This window comes from Bufo gargarizans, chromosome 7, assembly GCF_014858855.1.
Source record: "Bufo gargarizans isolate SCDJY-AF-19 chromosome 7, ASM1485885v1, whole genome shotgun sequence".
NCBI lineage: Eukaryota > Metazoa > Chordata > Amphibia > Anura > Bufonidae > Bufo > Bufo gargarizans.
In genome coordinates this window covers 44,187,071-44,210,897 of record NC_058086.1, presented here as the reverse complement: position 1 = coordinate 44,210,897, position 23,827 = coordinate 44,187,071, and the positions used below count along the sequence as shown (strand labels likewise).

Here is a 23,827-nt window from a genome sequence, read left to right as displayed (position 1 = left end):
AGCCTTACCAACTTGTATTTGTACCTTTTTGCTTTATACGGCAATACATATCTTTAACAGAAAATTGGGGTCATCAAACTGGAAACAGCTCCTTTGGAAAATGATACGCTGAATCTGATTGGTTGCTATGGGCTTCTAAGCCAGTTCTACTTTACACCATAATAAATCTCCCCCATTTTTAGAATGGTAGCAGAGCTCTTATAAATTGTTTCTGACAGGGACAGGATTTGTTTTTTGATCCAGTTATAGTGATGTTGAGGACCTTGTGTAATCCCGTTTTACAGATCACTGGACAGGACGTGTTTTGTTTGTACTGAACTGTATAATACTGTGCTGTCATTATAATAATCCCCTGAGAACTAATTGGTCTAAACTCACTTCCAGAAATGTAAGATTCTTTCCATTAAAAAAGGTATCCTTCTCCCTAGAGACAATGGTGGAAAATCTCTGCCACTTAAGACAGTCGATCTCAGCGGGTCTCAGATAGGCAGTAGAAGGCGTTGGCTGCTCTTTAGTGCTGAGAGGAGCTTTTTGCAGTAGGTAGATATTGTAGTGCAGCAAATCATTGTAGCAGACACTTTGTATCTTTGTATAGTTTGCAGCTTTTCAGCATTTTTTTTACATTATTATCTGTTAAACTTGATTTGGGACTGGGAGAAATGGGTTAAGAAATGGGTAAATGGGTTAAGAAATAACTTAAGGAAGGCTCGTTATCAATTATCTGCCGATGTAAAGGTGCCGCCGATTATCCGATGAATGAGCGAAACACTTGTTCATCGGGTAATCACACCTAAATTATCGTTTCCTAGCAGCAGATTATGCCTTCTGCTGCCTGCAAACAATGATTCTGTATGGGGACAAGCGATGGCATAGCAATCACTTCTCCCTCTACTGTGGAGGAGATCGCTGCATGTAAATACAGCGGTCTCCTACACTGATGAGCAAGCGGTTGCCGGGAAAGAACGCTTCCTTCATGACAATCGTCTGCTAAATTGTGCAGTGTAAAGGGGCCTTAAGGGATATGAAGTAGAAGGTTGTTAATTATGGTAAAACCTCAAATTGACTCACAGTTACCAGTAGGGTGCCACATGGATGAGTATTGGAGGGTTCACAGTTACCAGTGGTGTACCAGCGGGGTCAGTATTGGAATTGTCACAGTTACCAGTGGGGTACCACAGGAATCAGTATTGGAGGGTTCACAGTTACCAGTGGGTGCCACAGGGTTCAGTATTGGAAGTGTCACTGTTACCAGTGGGGTACCACAGGGTTCAGTATTGGAGGGTTCACAGTTACCAATGGGGTACCACAGGGGTCAGTATTGGAGGGTTCACATTTACCAGTGGGTACCACAGGGATCAGTATTGTAGGGGTAACACAGGGGTCAGTATTGGAATTGTCACAGTTACCAGTGGGTACCACAGAAATCAGTATTAGAGGGTTCACAGTTACCAGTGGGTACCACAGGGGTCAGTATTGGAGGGTTCACAGTTACCAGTGGGTACCACAGGGGTCAGTATTGGAGGGTTCAGTTACCAGTGGGGTACCACAGGGGTCAGTATTGGAGGGTTCACAGTTACCAGTGGGGTACCACAGGGGTCAGTATTGGAGGGTTCACAGTTACCAGTGGGGTACCACAGGGGTCAGTATTGGAGGGTTCACATTTACCAGTGGGTACCACAGGGATCAGTATTGGAGGGTTCACAGTTACCAGTGGGGTACCACAGGGGTCAGTATTGGAGGGTTCACATTTACCAGTGGGTACCACAGGGATCAGTATTGTAGGGGTCACATTTACCAGTGGGGTAACACAGGGGTCAGTATTGGAATTGTCAGTTACCAGTGGGTACCACAGAAATCAGTATTAGAGGGTTCACAGTTACCAGTGGGTACCACAGGGGTCAGTATTGGAGGGTTCACAGTTACCAGTGGGTACCACAGGGGTCAGTATTGGAGGGTTCAGTTACCAGTGGGGTACCACAGGGGTCAGTATTAGAGGGTTCACAGTTACCAGTGGGGTACCACAGGGATCAGTATTGGAGGGTTCACAGTTATCAGTGGGGTACCACAGGGGTCCGTATTGGAGGGTTTACAGTTACCAGTGGGGTACCACAGGGGTCCGTATTAATTTCTTTTCTTTTTAATCTATTTATTAATGATCTTATATAGGGTTTACAGGGTAGAATTTTAATATTTGCAGAAGATACTGATCCCTGTAAGGTAATCAGCGCAGAGGAGGATACTATAATATTACAGAGAGATGTCAGGAAGCTGGAGGCTTGGGCAGAGAAGTAGAGAATGAGGTTTGGTGTGGATAAATGTAGTTATGCGCTTTGGCTAATATTAATTGTGCAGGTTCTAGAAGGATCTGGATGCTTTCTATAAAGTAATAATATCAATGAACGGAGCTGAGCTGCAGTACCCCGCACGGCCACTACTCAGTGGACAGAGCTTTCTGCATCTGACTCCATCCACTATTTTTTTAGACACTGGGCAGCTCCTTAGGCCAGCTGATCTGTGGGGGTGCTGGGTGTTGGAGCCCCACCAATGTGATATTGATGTCCTGAAAGTAGGTCACCAATATCTAGTACCCAGAAAACCCCTTTAATTGCAATTCTTCTGCTCCAAATACAATTTTTTACATTATTCTCTATAGAACACTCCAGACAAGACTCGTATAATGCCTTTTGCAGGGTGTAAGGGGGCGGTGCGTCACACAGGGATTCAAAGAGCACCAAAGAAGATACTTTGTGCTATGTCCCACCCCCTCATTTCCTGCACAAGGACAGTGTATCCCTTAAAGGGGTGTTCCTTTAAAGGGGTTATCCAATAGTACAGATAACCCCCACAATGCCTGGGCCCCTCCTAAAGACCATACTTAACCGGTACCCTGCACCCACATCCCTCCCTATTTCTGCATGGCCACTGCTGCATCTCCCTGAAACACGGATCAAAACATCAAGCGATGGAGGGAGCAGCCAATAGCAGGCCGTGACGGTGACCAGCCTCCATAGCGACAACCGCAACGGCGAGATACAGCGGTGGCCATGCAGGGATGCGGAGGGACGTGGGTGCCGGTGACCGGGTAAGTATTGTCTATAGGAGGGGTCTGGGCATTTTGAGGGGTATTTGTACTACTGAATAACCCCTATAAAAGCCATTTTCCACCTTTCAATATCGTATTATGTTGAGGTCCAGCATCCTATGGCGATTTGTTTTCTGATATCTTTAACGCAAGCAGAGGTCCAGCTCTTTTTAGAGCTGCTGGGAAGATGGCGTCAAGAGAAAACATTCTGACAGCCGCCACTAGATGGAGCTAAGGAGCTATGTGTTGTATTATCGAGTTCAATGTATGCAGTAAACTCCTTAGCTCCCTCTAGTGGTGGCAGCAGGAACACTGTATCGTTTAAAAGGAGTAACGTGTCCCCTAGCCATAAGATGAACATGAGCCATAAGGTGAAAAGTATCTGATTTGTGGGACCCTCACTGATTATTAGAATGGGGTCCCGTTCTCCTGAATGAATGAAGCAGTCGCTTATCTCCAACTGTCCCATAGAGTGAAGCGTGTATGCTCAACCACCTCTGTCTAGGAGCAACTCTTAGCCCCAGAGGCTTCAAGGATGAAATGTCCAGATTATCATGAAATTTTTTTTCCATTAGGATCATCCTGTTTACCGACAGCAGATACTCTGACAGCCATAACGTTAACTGGACATTAAAATGAAGAAAAGTAGGAGCGTGATGACAGTCACGGCTGAGGAGGTAAGAAGTCTTTAGTTATGTATTTTCTTTACCTTTTTGCTGTTATCACAGATTTTTTTAAGTTCAAATGTTACTACCTGGAAACTGTCAACATGTTGCTGTTATTGTTTTTATGCGTTTCTGTTTTCTATTTTCAGTTCACTGGTTTTTCTTCAGTGAATGGCTCTGATCGGCGCAGACGTTTACCATAGAGATAACCTGTTGCTACAGAGATGAGCAATTTTATTAATAAAAAAAATATAGAAAGTAAAAGTGAACTGTTACCCTGGACACACCTGTAATTCACCAGCCAGTATCCATCTTGGATAAATGGATGGTAGATGCGGTATACCAGACCTTGCAGGGGAATTATGTGTGAGGTCACGGTGTGAGCAGTAGGTGGGACGAGGTAAATACAGCTCTGGTTACTCAGGGTTATGTCGTCCATGGGCAGGCTCGCATAAGTGAAAAGGAGAATAGCACAAGGATTCTCTAGGGCACGCTCGGGTGTAAGGGACACTGGCCAGATGGTGGTTGGAGGTGCCCTTGGTGGTCTGTATTAATGTGCCTGTGGCAAGGTCCCTTGTAGTCGTGACGCCAGTACCTTTTGTATGGAGGTACAACCATTTACTAGAGTGTTAATAGAGGAACTGAGTCTGAGGCGAGCAGGGTGAAACTCCAAATGCCACTTTACTGATGATGACTCTTGATTACAATACATCCATAGGCATTAAGCAGTCTCTAGATACAATCCGGCATTAAAGGGAACCTGTCACCGGGATTTTGCGCATAGAGCTGGGGACATGGGCTGCTAGATGGCCGCTAGCACATCCGCAATACCCAGTCCCCATAGCTCTGTGTGCTTTTATTGTGCTAAAAAAACATTTTGATCGATATGCAAATGAACCTGATATGAGTCCTGTATCCGGAGATGAGTCCAGCGGAAAGGAGCCCAGCACCGCCCCGCGTCCTCCGAATCTCCTCCTTGCTGGCTGACGTCACAGAGCTGGAGCGTCGAAATCTCGCGATGCGCGAGCTAGCGCATGTGTAGTTCGTTCCCTGTGCTGATGCCAGCACAGGGAATGAACATGATGCTGACACTGCGCATGCACTGCGTCAGCCAGCAAGGAGGAGATTCGGAGGACGCGGGGCGGTGCTGGGCTCCTTTCCGCTGGACTCATCTCCGGATACAGGACACATATGAGGTTCATTTGCATATAGATCAAAAAGTTTAACACAATAAAAGCACACAGAGCTATGGGGACTGGGTATTGCAGATGTGCTAGCGGCCATCTAGCAGCCCATGTCCCCAGCTCTATGGCCAAAATCCCGATGACAGGTTCCCTTTAAGCACAATCTCCCATGCATATGGGGAAAGGGAAATGCAAATCCTCCATGAAGTACAGGCTCTTGTAATAGATAAGAAGCTACTGCTCAGACTCGGCTGGTAATAATGAAAGTCTTACACTGGTCACAACTGCGGCCTGATCCTAATCCTTGATTAAAAAGGTGCTTTTCTGAATCCTGAAACTTCTATTCCAATGTTGTTCTGACAGTTGGCCGGACTGTCCTCAGGATTTAAACTGGAGATGGGGATGCTTCAAGCTGTCTCCTACACCTACTACAAAGGTGCTTAATAAGTCCTCAGGTCATGACTATCTTGCTAATCCTTTGTCTTGCATAAATGTGATCATTCCTTAGATACTCGGCTGTGTACAGTTTAGACATTGGTCACCCTGGAAGAGCGATCTAAAGGGGTGGATTGCTCACCTCTAGGAAGAATACTTGCAGGCCTTAACCCTGGGCTATGGAGCCGACAGTGACAGAGTAGAGAGGCTAGGAAGATGCCTCCCTCCAGATATTCAGCTACATGGCTGTTGCATTCTTGAAGGCTCATGAGAGAACTACATTCAACTGAACTCTCACTCTGATTTACCTGAGCTCATCTGCACTGGTTTGGATTTACCTCAACCAGGAACTGAACTGCACAGGACTGCACACAGCCTAACTTAGGTCTGAGCTAAGCTATATATACACACTGACACTGCTCCATCTAGTGGAGAAACAAGTGTAGCGCACCCTGACTAGGCCTGTGTAAAGGATATTTGCATGTAAAATCACATTGTGACATGGAGAATATGACAGGAGATAAAATACAAAATACAGGCATATCACATGACATTAATTCATAATTAAGATACGTTTGCGGGGCCCACGGTTACTTGAGTGGGACACTGCATAGAGAAGCCTCTTTTAAACTCCAGAAGAGATTTTAAAATGACGGCAATCTTCTGTACTACCAGTGTTCCTCGACACACAACCACCAGCCTCAGCTATGACCCAGTGCAGACAAAAAGGGAGAGATTTACCCCCGCAAACCAATCAGGCCTCATCTTTTAACTTCTGACACCCACTGGATAATGAAAGCTGGAATCTGATTGATTGCTATTGGCAACTGCTCCACTTTTGGTTGCACTCATGTTCATACACGATGCCTGTTCTATTATATTGCTTTTATCTATAGCTGATGTGTCAAAAGTGAGCGGCGCCACAAAATGATTTGGCTCCGGTTTATATTTTGTGATGTTGCCCTCTCTTGTCACGTCGTTATAAATGGCTATTATAGTTCACAGTCACATTGCTTTCCTAAAAAGAAATAAATAAGGCTATGTGCGACGGGTTTTCTGATTCTAACAAATCCGTGGTAACACAGATACAACTGGCCAAAACTTACTTTTAAAGGTGACCTTAAGGTTTAGGGTTACTTCCAACCTTCTCCAGGACCAGGGATCAATGCGCCCGTTCGGTGTATGCACTGGGAGCATTTACCAGTGCACATGCACAAAGCTCATAAAGTTATTTGTAATTTTTTTACCTTCTCTTTAATAGTTATGACTTAATAATCCTTTTTTTTGTAAATTACAGAACACAAAGGGTTTATCGGATTGTTTCCTAAGCAAATCTTACAGTTCCTACGGTTATAACATTGGAATAGACTTGTGGAGAGGAAAACGCTTCTGTTCTGGGACATTACAGTTACCCCCTCTGCACCAAAGGCAGGTACAAAGGGCAAAGACGCCAGATTATGTTCACCGGCCAACCACCTTACCCCTGCTACCACTACCGAGGATCGCCGTAACATCGGTGGAGAGAGACAGGTAAATAATTTATCATACGTTCTGTGTATGGTGTGTGTGTGTGTATATGTATGTGTGTGTGTGTGTGTGTATATATATATATATATATATATATATATATAGTTATTAATATCAGATCATTGGGGGTCATATTCTGCCTATCAGCTGTTTGAATAGGCTGTTGATCATCAAAACAGCGCCATACATTGGCTAGTGGTCGTGAATGGTACTGCAGTGATACTGATAATATCTTTATACTTTAATTACTGAAATGCTCTCTGTCTTCTGTTTACTTAACCCGATCTGCACTCGTTCACCATGAATGAGTGGAGCATTGGAGCTTTTTATGCTCCGATTCTCCCGCTTGCCTTGCATCGCACAAGGTAAGAGCTGTTTGTTTACATTTGGATACTGCTAGGCAGAGGCTTCCACCTAGCAGTGATTACAGTGACGTCACTGGCTCTAATGGGCGGTCTTTAGTGCTGCCCTAGCCTGTAAAAACAGGCTAGGGTAGCACTAAAGCCCGTCCATTAGTGCCGGTGATGTCACCAGGCTCACTGCTAGGAGGAAGCCTCTGCCTAGCTTACCCATGGAGAGCCTGACAAGTCACCGGATCTCCAGAAAATTCCCTTGTCCTGCACGATTCGGCGCAGGGCAAGGGGGGACATCAGAGCGTGAAAAGCTCCGATGCTCCACTCATTTGGTGAATGAGTGGAGATCAGGTTGTGTCCGGTTGTGTCTTTAAGTAAACCGAAGACACAAAATGGTCCAATTTAGAGCTATTTTCTAATAGAAATGTACAATTTCAGTAATTAAAGTATATTACAAAAATGGTCAGTATCACTGCCCCTATACATTACAAAAAAAATTAAAAGAATGACAGTTACACTTTAAGTGCAGTACAATTCATGGCCACTACCCAGTGTATGGCGCTGTGCTGTCTGGTGCCTGTTCCAGATTGCAGTAGCCCCTTCAAACATCTGTTTGGCAGAAGAGCAGGAAAATATGATATTGATGACCTACGCTAAGGATAGATTATCAGTATTACAGTCCCGGAAAAAAATCCTTTAAAACTAATGTTGGGAGATGCTTCGCGGAACGGCAGGTAGCTGAGTCAACTGTCTGATGTCAAGACCTGATTAATTGTTAATAGATCTTTATGAAGGTCAGAGCTCAGAGCCAAAATGTAACTATTAAGGAACTTTGGAGTTCAATATCATCAGGTCTTCAAAGGTAGACACATGTTAAAGCGCAAACTGGCTGCGTCCTCAAAGGGTTAATGTTTAGTTGCCTTCTGTAGGTTACTCCATAATGTTGTCAGTAGGAGTGAAGGAATTGCAGTGACCATGTTGGGAAGCCAATGGGATGAATCCCTCGCTGCATGTTTGTGTCAACACTCTCTGTACTGCTATTTTTATTGCAATATGTTTATCGTATGACAAGCGAGCGGACGTGAGGCGAACAGATGGCGAAACTTCTGTTTGATTATTTTTGAAGACAAGAAAAATGTGTGGCGCGCGGATGAGGAACGAAAACAAGCGAATTGTCTTCAGAGGGTTTCTTATTTCATTTTGAGCTTTGCCTCCTCCGATCTCATTTTCCATCCTGTATCTATATGGGAGCGGAAATGTTTTGTCACCGTCATTGTCAACAGAATTTGCCTGCATCGAGCCTCGAGCGCCGTGAACGCCAGATGCCCATAAGCGCAGCTCTGATCTCTCGCTCTGTTTTCTTATTATACCGGTTCATTAACTCTTTAGTGCAGGCAAGTGCATACATGTCTGATTGCACCCACGCCCATCGCTGCTGGTGGTGTGAACCTGTGCAGGGCTCCAGAGAAAACAAGGGGCCAGCCAACATCAGACCCTTCTGTTCTGTTCTCTGTGGCTTTGAAATGAATCCAGATCCGAGGCGCTCCTAGTTTTTAGTGCGTCCAGTGGGCTGGCAAAGTAGGCGCACAATGGTGTAATGCCTTATTCACTCGTCAGTGTTTGGTCAGTGATTTTGAGCGAAAACCTGGTGCGGCTCTAAACACAGAACAGGAGCAGATCTTTGTGAAAATAGGTAAGATTCAAAAATGTGGAGAGAAAGGAGGGGAGGTGGGAGGTGCAGCCTGTAGCTCCTGTGTAACAGGACCCCTACCTGCGAGGTGGGAGGTGCAGCCTGTAGCTCCTGTGTAACAGGACCCCTACCTGCGAGGTGGGAGGTGCAGCCTGTATCTCCTGTGTATCAGGACCCCTACCTGCGAGGTGGGAGGTGCAGCCTGTATCTCCTGTGTATCAGGACCCCTACCTGCGAGGTGGGAGGTGCAGCCTGTAGCTCCTGTGTAACAGGACCCCTACCTGCGAGGTGGGAGTTGCAGCCTGTGGCTCCTGTGTAACAGGACCCCTACCTGCGAGGTGGGAGGTGCAGCCTGTAGCTCCTGTGTAACAGGACCCCTACCTGCGAGGTGGGAGGTGCAGCCTATAGCTCCTGTGTAACAGGACCCCTGCCTCCGAGGTGGGAGGTGCAGCCTGTAGCTCCTGTGTAACAGGACCCCTACCTGCGAGGTGGGAGGTGCAGCCTATAGCTCCTGTGTAACAGGACCCCTGCCTCCGAGGTGGGAGGTGCAGCCTGTAGCTCCTGTGTAACAGGACCCCTACCTGCGAGGTGCGAGGTGCAGCCTGTGGCTCCTGTGTAACAGGACCCCTACCTGCGAGGTGGGAAGTGCAGCCTATAGCTCCTGTGTATCAGGACCCCTACCTGCGAGGTGGGAGGTGCAGCCTGTAGCTCCTGTGTAACAGGACCCCTACCTGCGAGGTGGGAGGTGCAGTCTGTAGCTCCTGTGTAACAGGACCCCTACCTGCGAGGTGGGAGGTGCAGCCTGTGGCTCCTGTGTAACAGGACCCCTACCTGCGAGGTGGGAGGTGCAGCCTGTAGCTCCTGTGTAACAGGACCCCTACCTGCGAGGTGGGAGTTGCAGCCTGTGGCTCCTGTGTAACAGGACCCCTACCTGCGAGGTGGGAGGTGCAGCCTGTAGCTCCTGTGTAACAGGACCCCTACCTGCGAGGTGGGAGGTGCAGCCTATAGCTTCTGTGTAACAGGACCCCTACCTGCGAGGTGGGAGGTGCAGCCTATAGCTCCTGTGTAACAGGACCCCTACCTGCGAGGTGGGAGGTGCAGCCTATAGCTCCTGTGTAACAGGACCCCTACCTGCGAGGTGGGAGGTGCAGCCTGTGGCTCCTGTGTAACAGGACCCCTACCTGCGAGGTGGGAGGTGCAGCCTATAGCTCCTGTGTAACAGGACCCCTGCCTCCGAGGTGGGAGGTGCAGCCTGTAGCTCCTGTGTAACAGGACCCCTACCTGCGAGGTGCGAGGTGCAGCCTGTGGCTCCTGTGTAACAGGACCCCTACCTGCGAGGTGGGAAGTGCAGCCTATAGCTCCTGTGTATCAGGACCCCTACCTGCGAGGTGGGAGGTGCAGCCTGTAGCTCCTGTGTAACAGGACCCCTACCTGCGAGGTGGGAGGTGCAGCCTATAGCTCCTGTGTAACAGGACCCCTACCTGCGAGGTGGGAAGTGCAGCCTATAGCTCCTGTGTAACAGGACCCCTACCTGCGAGGTGCAGCCTGTAGCTCCTGTGTATCAGGACCCCTACCTGCGAGGTGGGAGGTGCAGCCTATAGCTCCTGTGTAACAGGACCCCTACCTGCGAGGTGGGAGGTGCAGTCTGTAGCTCCTGTGTAACAGGACCCCTACCTGCGAGGTGGGAGGTGCAGCCTGTAGCTCCTGTGTAACAGGACCCCTACCTGCGAGGTGGGAGGTGCAGCCTGTAGCTCCTGTGTAACAGGACCCCTACCTCCCATGGCCATTTATAATAGCACAGTCCTAAGTTGCTAGGATAGTCCCGAATTTTCTGATACGTTGCCGAAAATGGGCTGGGTTTATAGAATTTACAGTACTAATTAAAATATTGGTAAGTGCGTACACAGGTGTCTTTTTATGTGGCCGTGGGGTCCGTGTACAATTCAGTGACCAGAGACAGGGCTCCAAAATAGCTGACTATGGGTGCAACCATTTACTATTGGAAGAGCAGCTCTGGAGAGAAGAAAAAAAAAAGCTGCTGCTTCAACGTGTGAGTTCATGAAACGATTAATATTAACAGGGAATCGGTGAGCCGCCATTTAAAGGGATCTCCAAATATTGCAGCCATTGTAAAACATTTCATCTTTACTGAACATGTCCTATGGAAGTAAGTCTGTTCACACAGAGCAGCAATAGAAGAAATACGGAGCAGCTAAAAGAAGAATCGCACCAAACCAACCATACGTAATATCTGGCTATAGGGGACAACTGATATATCAGGTATGGTATTTTCCTGTATTCTGGTGTCTGTACACAAGGGGGCAGCATACAACCTTTATATTCTATGTGCAGCGCTGCACACAGTATGCCTGTAAGGGTCACTGCGCACCCTGGGCCCGTCGCCTATATGTGATATGTATAAGGATGACGCCTTTACTTTACAGACTACATAAACGTATAATATTATGTGACCAGAGAGCTGCTCCGTACGTGTGGAGGAGCGGGACGCTCAGCAGATGGTCTGTATGGCTGCAGAAGGACCCTCCAGCTCGTACCTCACAATAATTTACGAATTATTATCATTACTCAAACTGGATCGTGTAAAGTACAGTGACCGTGACCCTCCCCCACTATGGACTTCATAGTAAGGGCTCATGCACATGACCGTATGTATTTTGGGGTCCGCAAAACACGGATTTGCAAAAAAAAAGGCTGACATTCGCGTGATGTCCGTGTTGCATAATTTTTATATAATATATGTTCAATCGGACATACGGACACGGAATGCACACGGAGTAATTTCCATTTTCTTTCAAGCCCCATTAAAATGAATGGTTCCGTATACGGACCTGTAAAAAAAAGGAAGAGAAACACCCCTTTATTTGCCGGAAAAGAGCATGGCCCTGCTGTGGCGTATTAGGTTTGGCCCCAACATGTTGTATTTGGTCACCCACAATCTGAGCAAAACCCCCGTAAGAGAGCAGCCAAAAAGGGGAGGGCAGGGGGGAGAAACCGTCTCCAGGACTTCGCAGAGGGGAAGAGGATGAGTAAGGTAAGACTTCCCTGGTGCCAGCCCACCGCGAAGCTCCTACACCAAACCATCATTCAACTTAAAAGGGGAAATAACCCAACAACAAGCCTGTTCCAATAAGGGGGGCATTTTTAAAACTGTGATATGCCATCATTGATGTAAAAAAATGAAAATCAGACATTATATAATATATGACCGTACCTTTCTTACAAAGCTAGAACCAGCCCTCTACCTCATACAGATTCAAAGATCTCCACATTCACTGCTCCAATTGCTCTGCTAGATTATCTTCAGCCTGGCATCTCAGGGGCATGTCCTTTCTGCTGCAGCTCCCGCCCTGTAACTGCCATAGCCTCTAACGGGACATATGACTGGTGACAGCTGAAGATTTAAACTGAGCGTGTGCGACCAGCTCTGTGAGACAAAAAAATAAAAATAAGGAAAAAAAACAAACAGCAGGTGGCGCTATACGGATACATTTTATTGAATAACTCGGTGACTATTCTAAATCCCTAATTACATGCAATTACAAAAGTATTCAGATCCAGGTGCTGGTTTGAAAAATGTAGAATATCTTTTGTGACACAATCCCTTTAAAGGTGCCCTTAGAAATGATAGCAGCTAAAACACTCAGCAGTCCGTGTGGTCGGGCATCCTTTAGGATCGGGCTGTTTAATTTCTACAGGTATGACCCTTTTATTTTCGGCAAGAGAAACCACCACCAGAAGTGTCTAGCAGAGGCATTTTCCCCTCTTACCCAGAGCGTATGGTGGGGGAGTCGAGTGAGATGTAATAGCTGTCAGCCGGACAAGTATTCGGCCACTGTGTGGTCAGCCTTAGGCCTCATGCACACGACCGTTCCGTTTTTTGCAGTCCGTAAACCGCGGATCCGCAAAAAACGGAAGCCTCCCGTGTGCCTTCTGCAATTTGCGGAACGGAGCGGGTGGCCCATCGCAAAATGGACAAAAATAGGACATGTTCTATTTTTTTTGCGGGGCTAAGGAACGGAGCAACAGATGCGGACAGCACATGGAGTGCTGTCCATCTTTTGCGGCGCCATTGAAGTGAATGGGTCTGCACCCGAGCTGCAAAAACTGTGGCTTGGATGCGGACCCGAACTACGGTTGTGTGCATGAGGCCTTAGTTATATCTGATTCTCATGTGGTAATCAATGGGGGCCACTGTTACTGGAGTCCAGAGACACATGTGGACCATGGAGGACATGTTGGATTTCTGCCAGATATATGTAAAAAATAGCTGGATAGCTGCAGATTGTTTTCTCTTTGAGGATGGTAGGAGCACATCCCTATTACATAGGACACTATTTGGTTTGAATAAAGGTTTATTACATAGCAGGAGTCTACATTTCTGTGACCGGTCACTCTTGATGGTAATTGACGCTACAGGTTAAAAAACACAAGTAGAAAAAAAGTCAGAATGTTAGATCTAGATCTTTATCAAATGGTTTTCAAACGAAAAAATAGACTCTTGATGTTCTTCCAATAGTAGAAGGCACAGAAATGTTTAAATTAGAGGTTTTCTGAAATTTTTATATTGATGAGATATCCTCTGGATAGGTAATCAGTATCTGAACGGTGGGGGTCCGACACTGGGGATCCCCGCTGATCAGCTGTTTGAGAAGGCACCAGCGCTCCTGTGAGTGTCGCGGCCTTCTCTTAGATCACAAAGCACAGTGCCGCACATTGTATAGCAGTTGTGCCTGGTATCGCACTCAGCCCTATTCACTTCTATGGGGAGAGCAGCTCTTAGGCTATGTGACTGATGAACATGTCATTACTTGACCTAAGAAAAGCTGACAGAAGGCCGCAGTGCTCACAGGAGCGTCGCTGCCTTCTTAAATAGCTGATCGTCGGGGATCCCCGCTGATCAGCTGTTTGAGAAGGCACCAGTGCTCCTGTGAGTGTCGCGGCCTTCTCTCAGCTTTCCAAAGGCCAAGTGACGAAACGTTCATCGGTCACGTGGCCTCGGAGCAGCTCAGCTCCATGCAAGTGAATGGGGCTGAGCGCCATACCAAGCACAACTACTATACAATGTACGGTGCTGTGCTTGGTAAGAACTGAGAAGGCCACGGAGCTCACAGGAGCGCTGGTGCCTTCTCAAACAGCTGATCGACGGGGTTCCCGGGTGTCAGGACCCCCACCGTTCAGATGCTGATGACCTATCCTCAGAATCTCGGAAAACCCTGTTGGGATTTGATAAGAAACTAAATTTTAAATACATTTTTATGGCTTCACTTGAAGGGGTTGTCCGGGTTCAGAGCTGAACCCGTACATACCTCCATTTTCCCCCCGGCAGCCCCCCTGACGTGAGCATCGAAGCAGTTCATGCTCCGATGCTCTCCCTTGCCCTGCGCTAAATGGCGCAGGGCAAAGGCATTTTTTGGAGATCCGGTGACATACCGGGGCTCTCCATGGGGCTGCCAGGAAGCCCGGTGACGTCACCGGCACTGATGGGCAGGATTCAGTGCTGCCCTAGCAAGTAAAACGGTTAGGGCAGCACTAAAGCCCGCCCATCAGAGCCGGTGACGTCACCGAACACACTGCCGGGCGGAAGTTTCCTCCCGGCAGTGTGTTATTGAAAGCAAAAGAGACCTTGCCCTGCGCGATTTAGCATGAGATGCCCCGATGCTAGCCTCAGGGGGGCTGCCTGGGTGAAAATAAGGGTATGTCCGGGTTCAGCTCTGTACCCGGACAACCCATTTTACCCTTAAAATTTGGAAAATATTATTTGAGGCGCCGTCTTCATGGATGAAGATGAACAACTGTGGAAATAGCCTCAGTTCGGTCGTCAGGGAAGGGGTCAGAATCTTCTACAGGGTATGGGAAAGAAAGCTCTTAATTACGGCAGCGAGTTCCTAGATACTATAAATGATAGGCTGGTGTGGAGACAAGAATTACGGTGATTATCGGGAATCTCCTTGACAACCAGCTGGGTTCAGGAGGACGTCAAGATTCTTGCACAGATGAAGGCTCAGGGATTTCATCTCCAGCCAGATGTTGTCTAAACACGTACATATGATTTCACTTACTGGATTATTATGTGAAATCAGCGACTCTTATTTCCCTGAGATAAAGGAGAGAGGTCTTCATTTCAGAAAGCTTTGAATAGGCACAAGTCAGGAGGCTTAGATGGTATTAGGGAATATGCACATGTTCTGGAAGTGGGGTGGAATATCTGTAAATGAACGCTGAGGATTTGCTGATCTGGTGCTCGGTACTTGAAATTGCATGTGCTTTTTGGATATCTGGCTTCAGGCTTGATATTTTGCACCTTGGGTGGAGTTTTTGTTTTATGGGCACATTTATGTAGGCCAGTGGCCAACCTTAGGGGCACAAGATGTGTGCATTTGCACAGGGTGCGGCACCAAAGGGTAGGCCATCAATATCTGATGAACAGGGATTCGACCCCATCGGGAAGGGGGGGGGGCTGTTCTTTATTAGCTCCATTAATTATGTGTAGCGGACAGAGCTGGCTACCATTTATTTCAATGGGAACAGCACTTTCACTACACAGTGGACAGAGCAGTAGTTCCAGTGCCAAATCTACTGCAGAACCCGCTGATCGGTGGGGATGCGTCGTGTCAGACCCCTGCCTAATGGCCATCAATATAAATGGACCAAAAAAGCCTTGGATTTGAATACTTTTGTAATTGTATGTAATACATTTTTTTGCATAGTCACTGAGTTATTCAATAAAATGTATCTGTATAGCGCCACCTGCTGTTTGTTCTTTTTCTTATTTCTTTGTCCGGCTCACTGAGATGGTCGCACATGCTCAGTTTCATTCTTCAACTGCCTCCTGAGCTGTGATAGGGTGAGAGCTTCAGTAGAAAGGACACGCCTCCTGAGCTGCAGCAGGAAAGACCCGCCTCTTGAGCTGCCAGCTTGATATAAATCTAGCAGAGCAATGAATGTGGAGATCTCTGGATCCATGTGAGGTTCAGGGCTGGTTGTACATGGCTGATTTTCATTTTTTACATTAATCATGGGATAAGCCCTTTAACTCTTTTAGAGGCTTTAGAACTCTCAGAAATACCGAATCCAACCATATAAAGATATATAATCAGGCAGAAAGGTACATTTGTGAATATATCAGGTGGTTCCTTCTGTCCATTAATTTCTAGCAGGAATCCACCTAAATCGGAGCCCATACATTACATAGCTCATAACTAGGAATCGGCGAATCGACTCGGGTTCGGTACCAAGGTTTTGTACAGTAATAATTAATTCCCGAAGTTATTAAACAAAGTCTCGCGCAATTTCGCGAAGAAAATAACTTTGGCTCATCAGAGCGGAGCAGGAACTCTGTACAGTATTACAACTACGTTTTTAGTGAATCGACTTCGGATGTACCATACTTATAACTAATGTCTGTGTTAGGCTACTTTCACACTAGCGTTCGGGTGTCCGCTCGTGAGCTCCGTTTGAAGGAGCTCACGAGCGGACCCGAACGCAGCCGTCCAGCCCTGATGCAGTCTGAATGGAGCGGATCCGCTCAGACTGCATCAGTCTGGCGGCGTTCAGCCTCCGCTCCGCTCGCCTCCGCACGGACAGGCGGACAGCTGAACGCTGCTTGCAGCGTTCGGGTGTCCGCCTGGCCGTGCGGAGGCGTGCGGATCCGTGCGGATCCGTCCAGACTTACAATGTAATGGCTCAATCTTCAAGCGGATCCGTCCCCCATTGACTTTACATTGAAAGTCTGGACGGATCCGTCCGAGGCTATTTTCACACTTAGCTTTTTTTTTGCCATTTTAATGCAGACGGATCCGTTCTGAACGGAGCCTCCGTCTGCATTATTATGAGCGGATCCGTTCAGAACGGATCCGCCCGAACGCTAGTGTGAAAGTAGCCTTAAAGGGGTTGTCCGGGTTCAGAGCTGAACCTGAACATATCCCCTTCTTCCCCCACACAGCCCCTCTGACATTTCATGCTCCGATGCTCTCCCTCGCCCTATGCTGAATCGCGCAGGACAAGGGTTGTTTTGTTTATATTTTTACACTGCTAGGCGGAGTCTTCCGCCTAGCAGTGTTCCCAGTGACTTCACCGACACTGATGGACGGGCTTTATTGCTGCCCTGGCCGTTTTACAGGCTAGGGCAGGGCTAAAGCCCGCCCATTAGTGCCGGTGACCTCACCGGGCTCACTGCTAGGAAGAAGCCTCCACTACTCATGGAGAGCCCGGTATGTCATTGGATCTCCAGAAAAAGCCCTTGCCCTGCGTAATTCAGCGCGGGGCAAGGGAAAGCATCGTAGCATAAAATGCTCTGATGCTCATGTCAGAGGGGCTGAGTGGGGGAAGACTGGGATATGTCCAGCTTCAGCTCTGAACCCGGACAACCCCTTTAGGCCCCTTTCACACGGGCGAGTTTTCCGCGCGGGAGCAATGCGTCAGGTGAACACTAAATCCGGACCCATTCACTTCAATGGGGCTGTTCAGATGAGCGGTGATTTTCACGCATCACTTGTGAAAATCGCAGCATGTTCTATATTCTGCGTTTTTCAGGCAACGCGGGCCTAATAGAAATGAATGGGTCTGCATGAAAATTGCATTGCATCCGCAAGTGCGGATGCAGTGCAATTTTCACGCATAGTTGCTAGGAGATGATGTTAGTAAATTGATAAAAGTCAATTTACTGTATTATTTTCCCTTCTAATATGTTTATAAGGGAAATAATAGCATTCTTAATACAGAATGCTTACTAAAATGTGGCTTGAGTGGTTAAAAAAATAATAATAATTAACTCAGCTCATCCACCGCATCGTCGTCTTTCTTCTTTCAGGACCTGCCAAAGGACCTTTGATGACATAAACCACGTGGTGAGCTTTCAGCAGGACCTGCGCTGATTGCAATTACATCATCAGAGGTCCTTTTGCAGGTCCTGAAAAAAGAAGAAGAAAGCAGACTATGCGGGCTGCGCGAACACAGGATGAGGTGAGCTAATTTTTTATTTAATTTTTTTAACCCCTCAAGCTACATATTAGTAAGCATTCTGTATTAAGAATGCTATTATTATTTTCCCTTATAACCATATTATAAGTTAAAATAATAAAATATACAGAACACCTAACCCAAACCCGAACTTCAGTGAAGAAGTCCGGGTTCGGGTCTGGGTACCACAGTCAGTTTTTTCTCACGCGCGTGCAAAACGCATTACAGTCTCGCAGAAAAAACTGAACATTAGAACGCAATCGCAGTCAAAACTGACTGCAATTGTGTGCCTACTCGCGCGTTTTTTCCACAATGCACACGCGACGCATCCGGGACACCTGTGTGAAAGAGGCCTTAAAGATCTGCTTTCACTTTGTGTCCCAGTACAATGTAATTGCAATGTTCCCATAATGACTGGTGATCGTGTCACGGAGTCTGTAATGTCAGCTGCTTTGAGAAGGGTTTGCTCGCTAATGCTCACAAGTATGCTTCAAGTCCTACATCCTGCTCGTTGTCCTAAATGATCTCTAAATCTGTGTAATCTGCGTGCAGCGTTCCTCCTAACACGCCATGCCGAGGTCGTTAACTCATTTTCTTCGTTTCATTGTACATGCATCAATTATGCCGCCTCATCTCACAATTAAGATATCATCTGTGCCGAGTTAATTCATTAGCTGATGTTTCACTGCGTCTGGTTTTATGCCATCAAAATGTTACATCATAATAACTGAATGTGTTCAATCCTTTGTACAGGAGCATACAACGTGTCGGTAAATACGAGATATACAAGTCAGGTCAGCGGGGGCCCAACCAGCTGGTTCTGGCCCTGCCACCCAGTATGGAGCAGAAGGCTTTTAATGCCAATGGATAGGTTGGGGGAAACAAGGATCAGCATGTTTGATTTTAACATGCATGATCATGTTGTAGCCTTGGAGATAAGCGGCAGCACATGCGTCTGGCAGCTGTTTATCTCCACATGCTAATGAAAACATACAGTACTTTTAGAATTATTATCAGTGCAGACAGAAAAGGTATTGGAAGTCTGACTTTGATTAATACAGCTTTATAATAATCGCATATTACTTTAAATGAAAATACTCAAATATTACTTTATTATAAATATATTCCCCAAAAACTTTCATTAATTATAATGGCTCGTTTTGTCTGGGGTGCAATCATTAGGAGAAATAAAATGGCCGCCGTCCTATTTGTGCACACAAAACCTGTCCTAATCACACAGGGGGACAAGTTACTTCACAACACTGAGCTAAAGAGCTGCCTCATCCTCCTCTCTGCTCTGCTTGTCAGGGATTATGATCCTGATTACAGCTGATAAAATCTTCAGCTGAATCTCTGTAGGAATGGAGTTCATGAGGAGACATGAAGTACAGAGAGGACGAACAGGACAGACTGTGGTATTGTGGGACTGTGGTAATGGAGACGGTGATGGCTTTAGTCTTTCTATCCTTTTTTTCCATGGGGTTCTCCTTTATGTAAAGTGATCCCTTAATTTGCTGTGAATCCCCTTAAATACCCATTTTGCCCTTGAGTAATATTCAAGCCTTGTTCTTAACTATGTCACACGACTAACAAATTATGAAGGATTGACAATACGGTGCAGTCACCTGCTATAATACTCAGCAGCCTCATATGCCAGTTTTAAAGGGGATGTCTGCTTTTACGGAGGATCTGTCCTTTATCCTGATATGGCCATTATTACTAAATGCTTGCATTCCTCATGAAATAATAGTTCTGGAGCATCTTTTCTTACAATTCTGCATTGTGGTGTTCCTCTGTTATTCCTCCCATAATTTATGAATAAATTGATTGATACACCAAGTGCTACCAATTGGGGCATGTCTCCGTACACTCTGAGATTGTCCATTGTGCTGTAAAAGGACAATGGGGGGGGGGGGGGGGAATACTAACACCCATTTGTCATTGTATTCATAATTACTCAGGAGGAATAACAGAGAAACAAATAAATGCAGCATTATGGGTAAACATGCTCTAGAACTTTTATTTCATGGGAAAAGCAGGTAGCTGCCAAAACAGACCTTTCAGGAGAGAGGACAGGCTATGTTTAACATATTATCATTTTTAGGTCCACTATACCATGCTGATTTATGTATTTTTCATATCTCTATAATGGTTGGGTCTCTATTCTGATACAGACCCCAATATCCCCTGCATATCCTTACAGGTAAATGCTAACATGACAACAGTGAAGCCTGCAGCCACCACTAGGGGGAGCTTACTGTCTACTGGTAGACATTGAGCTCAATAATAAAGCAGTATGACGTTAACTCCCCCTAGTGGTGGCAGCAGGCAACAGAATGTCTGTGCAAGGAATTTCTGTATCTAAGAAAGCAAAGCAATGACCCTTATAAAGACATAGTAAGAAACTAAACAGCACAAAGTAATCAACCTGTTTATTAAAAAACAATAGAATAAGCTGCAAAGGTGGACACTAACTAGATCAATAAATCTGCACACAGAGCCAGGGGCATACACGCACTTGGCAAAAGCTTTTGACATGATAAAACTGTCTGCTTCCAGCCACTACTAAGCGGGTGCTCCATGTATGTGGAATTATACAGTTTCTATTTAATTCAATAGAAACTGTAAAATCTCTTTGCGGTGAGCTCCTCCTAGTGGTGGCTGCAGGAAAATGCAGTTAATCTATGTCAGGAACCAGAAAGGGAAATTCAGCACGAGACCCACTCTCACCATGGGCCCCATAGTAGTGGTGTGATTTGCCTCCGTGGTGAGTACGCCACTGCGTAGGGCAATAAAGAAGCGCAGGCAAACTCGTGTCCGCAGACTCCTAGAATATAACATGATGGGTTTCCTCTGGGTGTTTGGGCTTCCTCACATACTCCTACAACATACTGATGTGGATTTTAAATGGCGACCCCCCCCCCCCCGACCTAATGGGGACAGGGACTGATGTGAGTGATGACAATCTCCGTACAACACTGCAGAATATGTAAGCGCTATATAAATGAATAAGACAAGTAAGGCCATTCCAGCCGTCCTCCGGCTCAGCATATACATTTGCTCTCTTTACAAGCCTTAGCCGTATTTCATTAACACGCCTGTCGTCTTATCGCACTGAAAACATCCCTTGCGTAGGCAAAGTGCCTTTGGAGTAATCTTTTTGCTTGACCTTCCCTTTTAAGCAGCTGTTTTTAATTGTTTGATCTGTGGAAGGCCGTTTTCAAAATCCGCAGCTCTGTGAAGTGGAGAGCCATATCCGTCGGGGAATTCAGGTCCAGCATCTCCAGCACGTCGTATCGTAATGAATCTCGCAGAGTGCTCCAATCAAAGGCAGCGCAACAAGGATGCTTTTGGTGATTTTCAGCGCTCTACTTATGGGATTTCTCTAAAAACATATTGATTTTTTTTTTGGAGAACAGAGAAAATGCTACTTAAAAAGTCAAGGTGATGCACAAAGGCAAGTCAGGAGTGGCGGATGATGTAATCTTGCTAGCCCGTTCTTTGACGGTTTTCCTTCATTTTATTCTAGTTCAACCCCAAAATATTTCAAATAAATAGTTAAAGGGGTTTTCTGGGATTTATACACTCACCTAAAGAATTATTAGGAACACCTGTTCTATTTCTCATTGATGCGATTATCTAGTCAACCAATCACATGGCAGTTGCTTCGATGCATGTAGGGTTGTGGTCCTGGTCAAGACAATCTCCTGAACTCCAAACTGAATGTCAGAATGGGAAAGAAAGGTGATTTAAGCAATTTTGAGCGTGGCATGGTTGTTGGTGCCAGACGGGCCGGTCTGAGTATTTCACAATCTGCTCAGTTACTGGGATTTTCACGCACAACCATTTCTAGGGTTTACAAAGAATGGTGTGAAAAGGGAAAAACATCCAGTATGCGGCAGCCCTGTGGGCGAAAATGCCTTGTTGATGCTAGAGGTCGGAGGAGAATGGGCCGACTGATTCAAGCTGATAGAAGAGCAACGTTGACTGAAATAACCACTCGTTACAACCGAGGTCTGCAGCAAAGCATTTGTGAAGCCACAACACGCACAACCTTGAGGCGGATGGGCTACAACAGCAGAAGACCCCACCGGGTACCACTCATCTCCACTACAAATAGGAAAAAGAGGCTACAATTTGCACGAGCTCACCAAAATTGGACTGTTGAAGACTGGAAAAATGGTTTCTTGAACATGACAATGAGTTCACTGTACTAAAATGGCCCCACAGTCACCAGATCTCAACCCAATAGAGCATCTTTGGGATGTGGTGGAACGGGAGCTTCGTGCCCTGAATGTGCATCCCTCAAATCTCCATCAACTAACTGCAAGATGCTATCCTATCAATATGGGCCAACATTTCTAAAGAATGAATCAGCACCTTGTGGAATCAATGCCACGTAGAATTAAGGCAGTTCTGAAGGCAAAAGGGGGTCCAACACTGTATTAGTATGGTGTTCCTAATAATTCTTTAGGTGAGTGTATATTAATCACAATCCTCAAGATAGACAGTGGTGTAGCTTCCATGGTGGCAGACCACACGACTCTTATGGAAGCCTGGTAGGATGGGATCCCAGCTCTAAACTCCTTCTTTTGTTCCCAACTAGTGATGAGCGGCAGGGCCAATATTGAAATTAGCGATATTTCGCGAATATTTGGTACAATATTCGTCATATATTCGAGAATTCGAGATTATTTTCTTGATCGCGAAAAAACAGGCAATGTAATATTCGTGTAATGCGCTCGAAATACAGGCGTGGGTCACTATACATTTTTCAAGCTGCTAGAAGTTTCCCGAGACTGGAGAAAATGGTCGGCACGGCAGAACATTACAACAGCTTTATATGCAGTTAGAGTGCTCCAATATATTCGCGATTGCGAAGTCGGCACCAATGATGCAAATATTTTGGCGCAAAACGTGCAACTTCATATTTTAACAGGTCTGACTACTTATAAGTGATTGGTGCACTAAGTGGTGAACTTGTGACATCACAGCACTATGTATGTATTTATGTCTGTAGCATGTATGTATGGACAGCGGAACCTATCAGCTACACTATATCAGGATATAACCTACACTGACTATCTCCCACTAACTATCTGTAATTTATTTATTTATATATATATATATATATATAAAAGCTAACTAACTAAACTATCTATCTAATGTAATGACACAGGAAAGCACAGAGCACAGCAATGTTACTGCTCTCTCTCTCTCATAGCTGCAAAATACTGCATACAAAGGCTGCTGAGGAGGTTCTTATATAGTAAGGGGTAGGCAACTTTCTTATTGGTTGCTAGGGATGTTGCTAAGCTCAGACAAAGACATTGCAGCCTTCTCATTGGCCCACAAGCAAGAAGGGAGGTTATTGTTGAAAAAAGAATCTAAAATATTCAAAATCACGAATATATATCACTATATTGGAAATATTCGCGAATACTCAAAGTGCTGATATTCGTGAATAATATTCGCTATTTGAATATTCAAGCCCAACAGTTTTCCCAACGTGAAAAAATTGCATTTTAAGGCACCAGTATTGGGAGCTCAGTACAAAGAGATTTGTGCAGCTTCCATTGCATTCTGTGGTAACTGTATACATTTGTATGAGCTCCCCCTAGTGGTGACCTCAGACAGACAGTTTTATAATACATATACTGTATATGAGGGAAGCAGCAGCATACCAGCAACACGGAATGCACATGGACGTCATCCGTATTTTTTGCAGATCCTTTTTTTGTGGACCGCAAAATACCTACGGTCGTGTGCATGAGTCCTGAAGCAGAGAGCCCTGGATATACCCGATTTATAACGATTCATGACAGATCAATTCGGAACGAATCAAATTTCTTAGAAAACTTCGGTGAAGTTGCCAAATAGAATTTTTCAAACCTTCGCTCATCTCTAGATAT

At 45.9% G+C, this 23,827-nt stretch overlaps 1 protein-coding gene across 1 annotated transcript in view; it reads left to right on the top strand.

The window, feature by feature from the left end:
- The first annotated feature begins 3,702 nt into the window (after positions 1-3,702).
- PDE4B (phosphodiesterase 4B) overlaps positions 3,703-23,827 on the top strand; it is a 272,125-nt gene continuing 252,000 nt past the window's right edge. The window contains exons 1-2 of the mRNA XM_044301445.1: positions 3,703-3,759; positions 6,664-6,896. Of these exons, the coding sequence (XP_044157380.1) occupies positions 3,718-3,759; positions 6,664-6,896 (275 nt within the window). The 5' untranslated portion in view covers positions 3,703-3,717. The remainder of the gene's footprint in view (positions 3,760-6,663; positions 6,897-23,827) is intronic.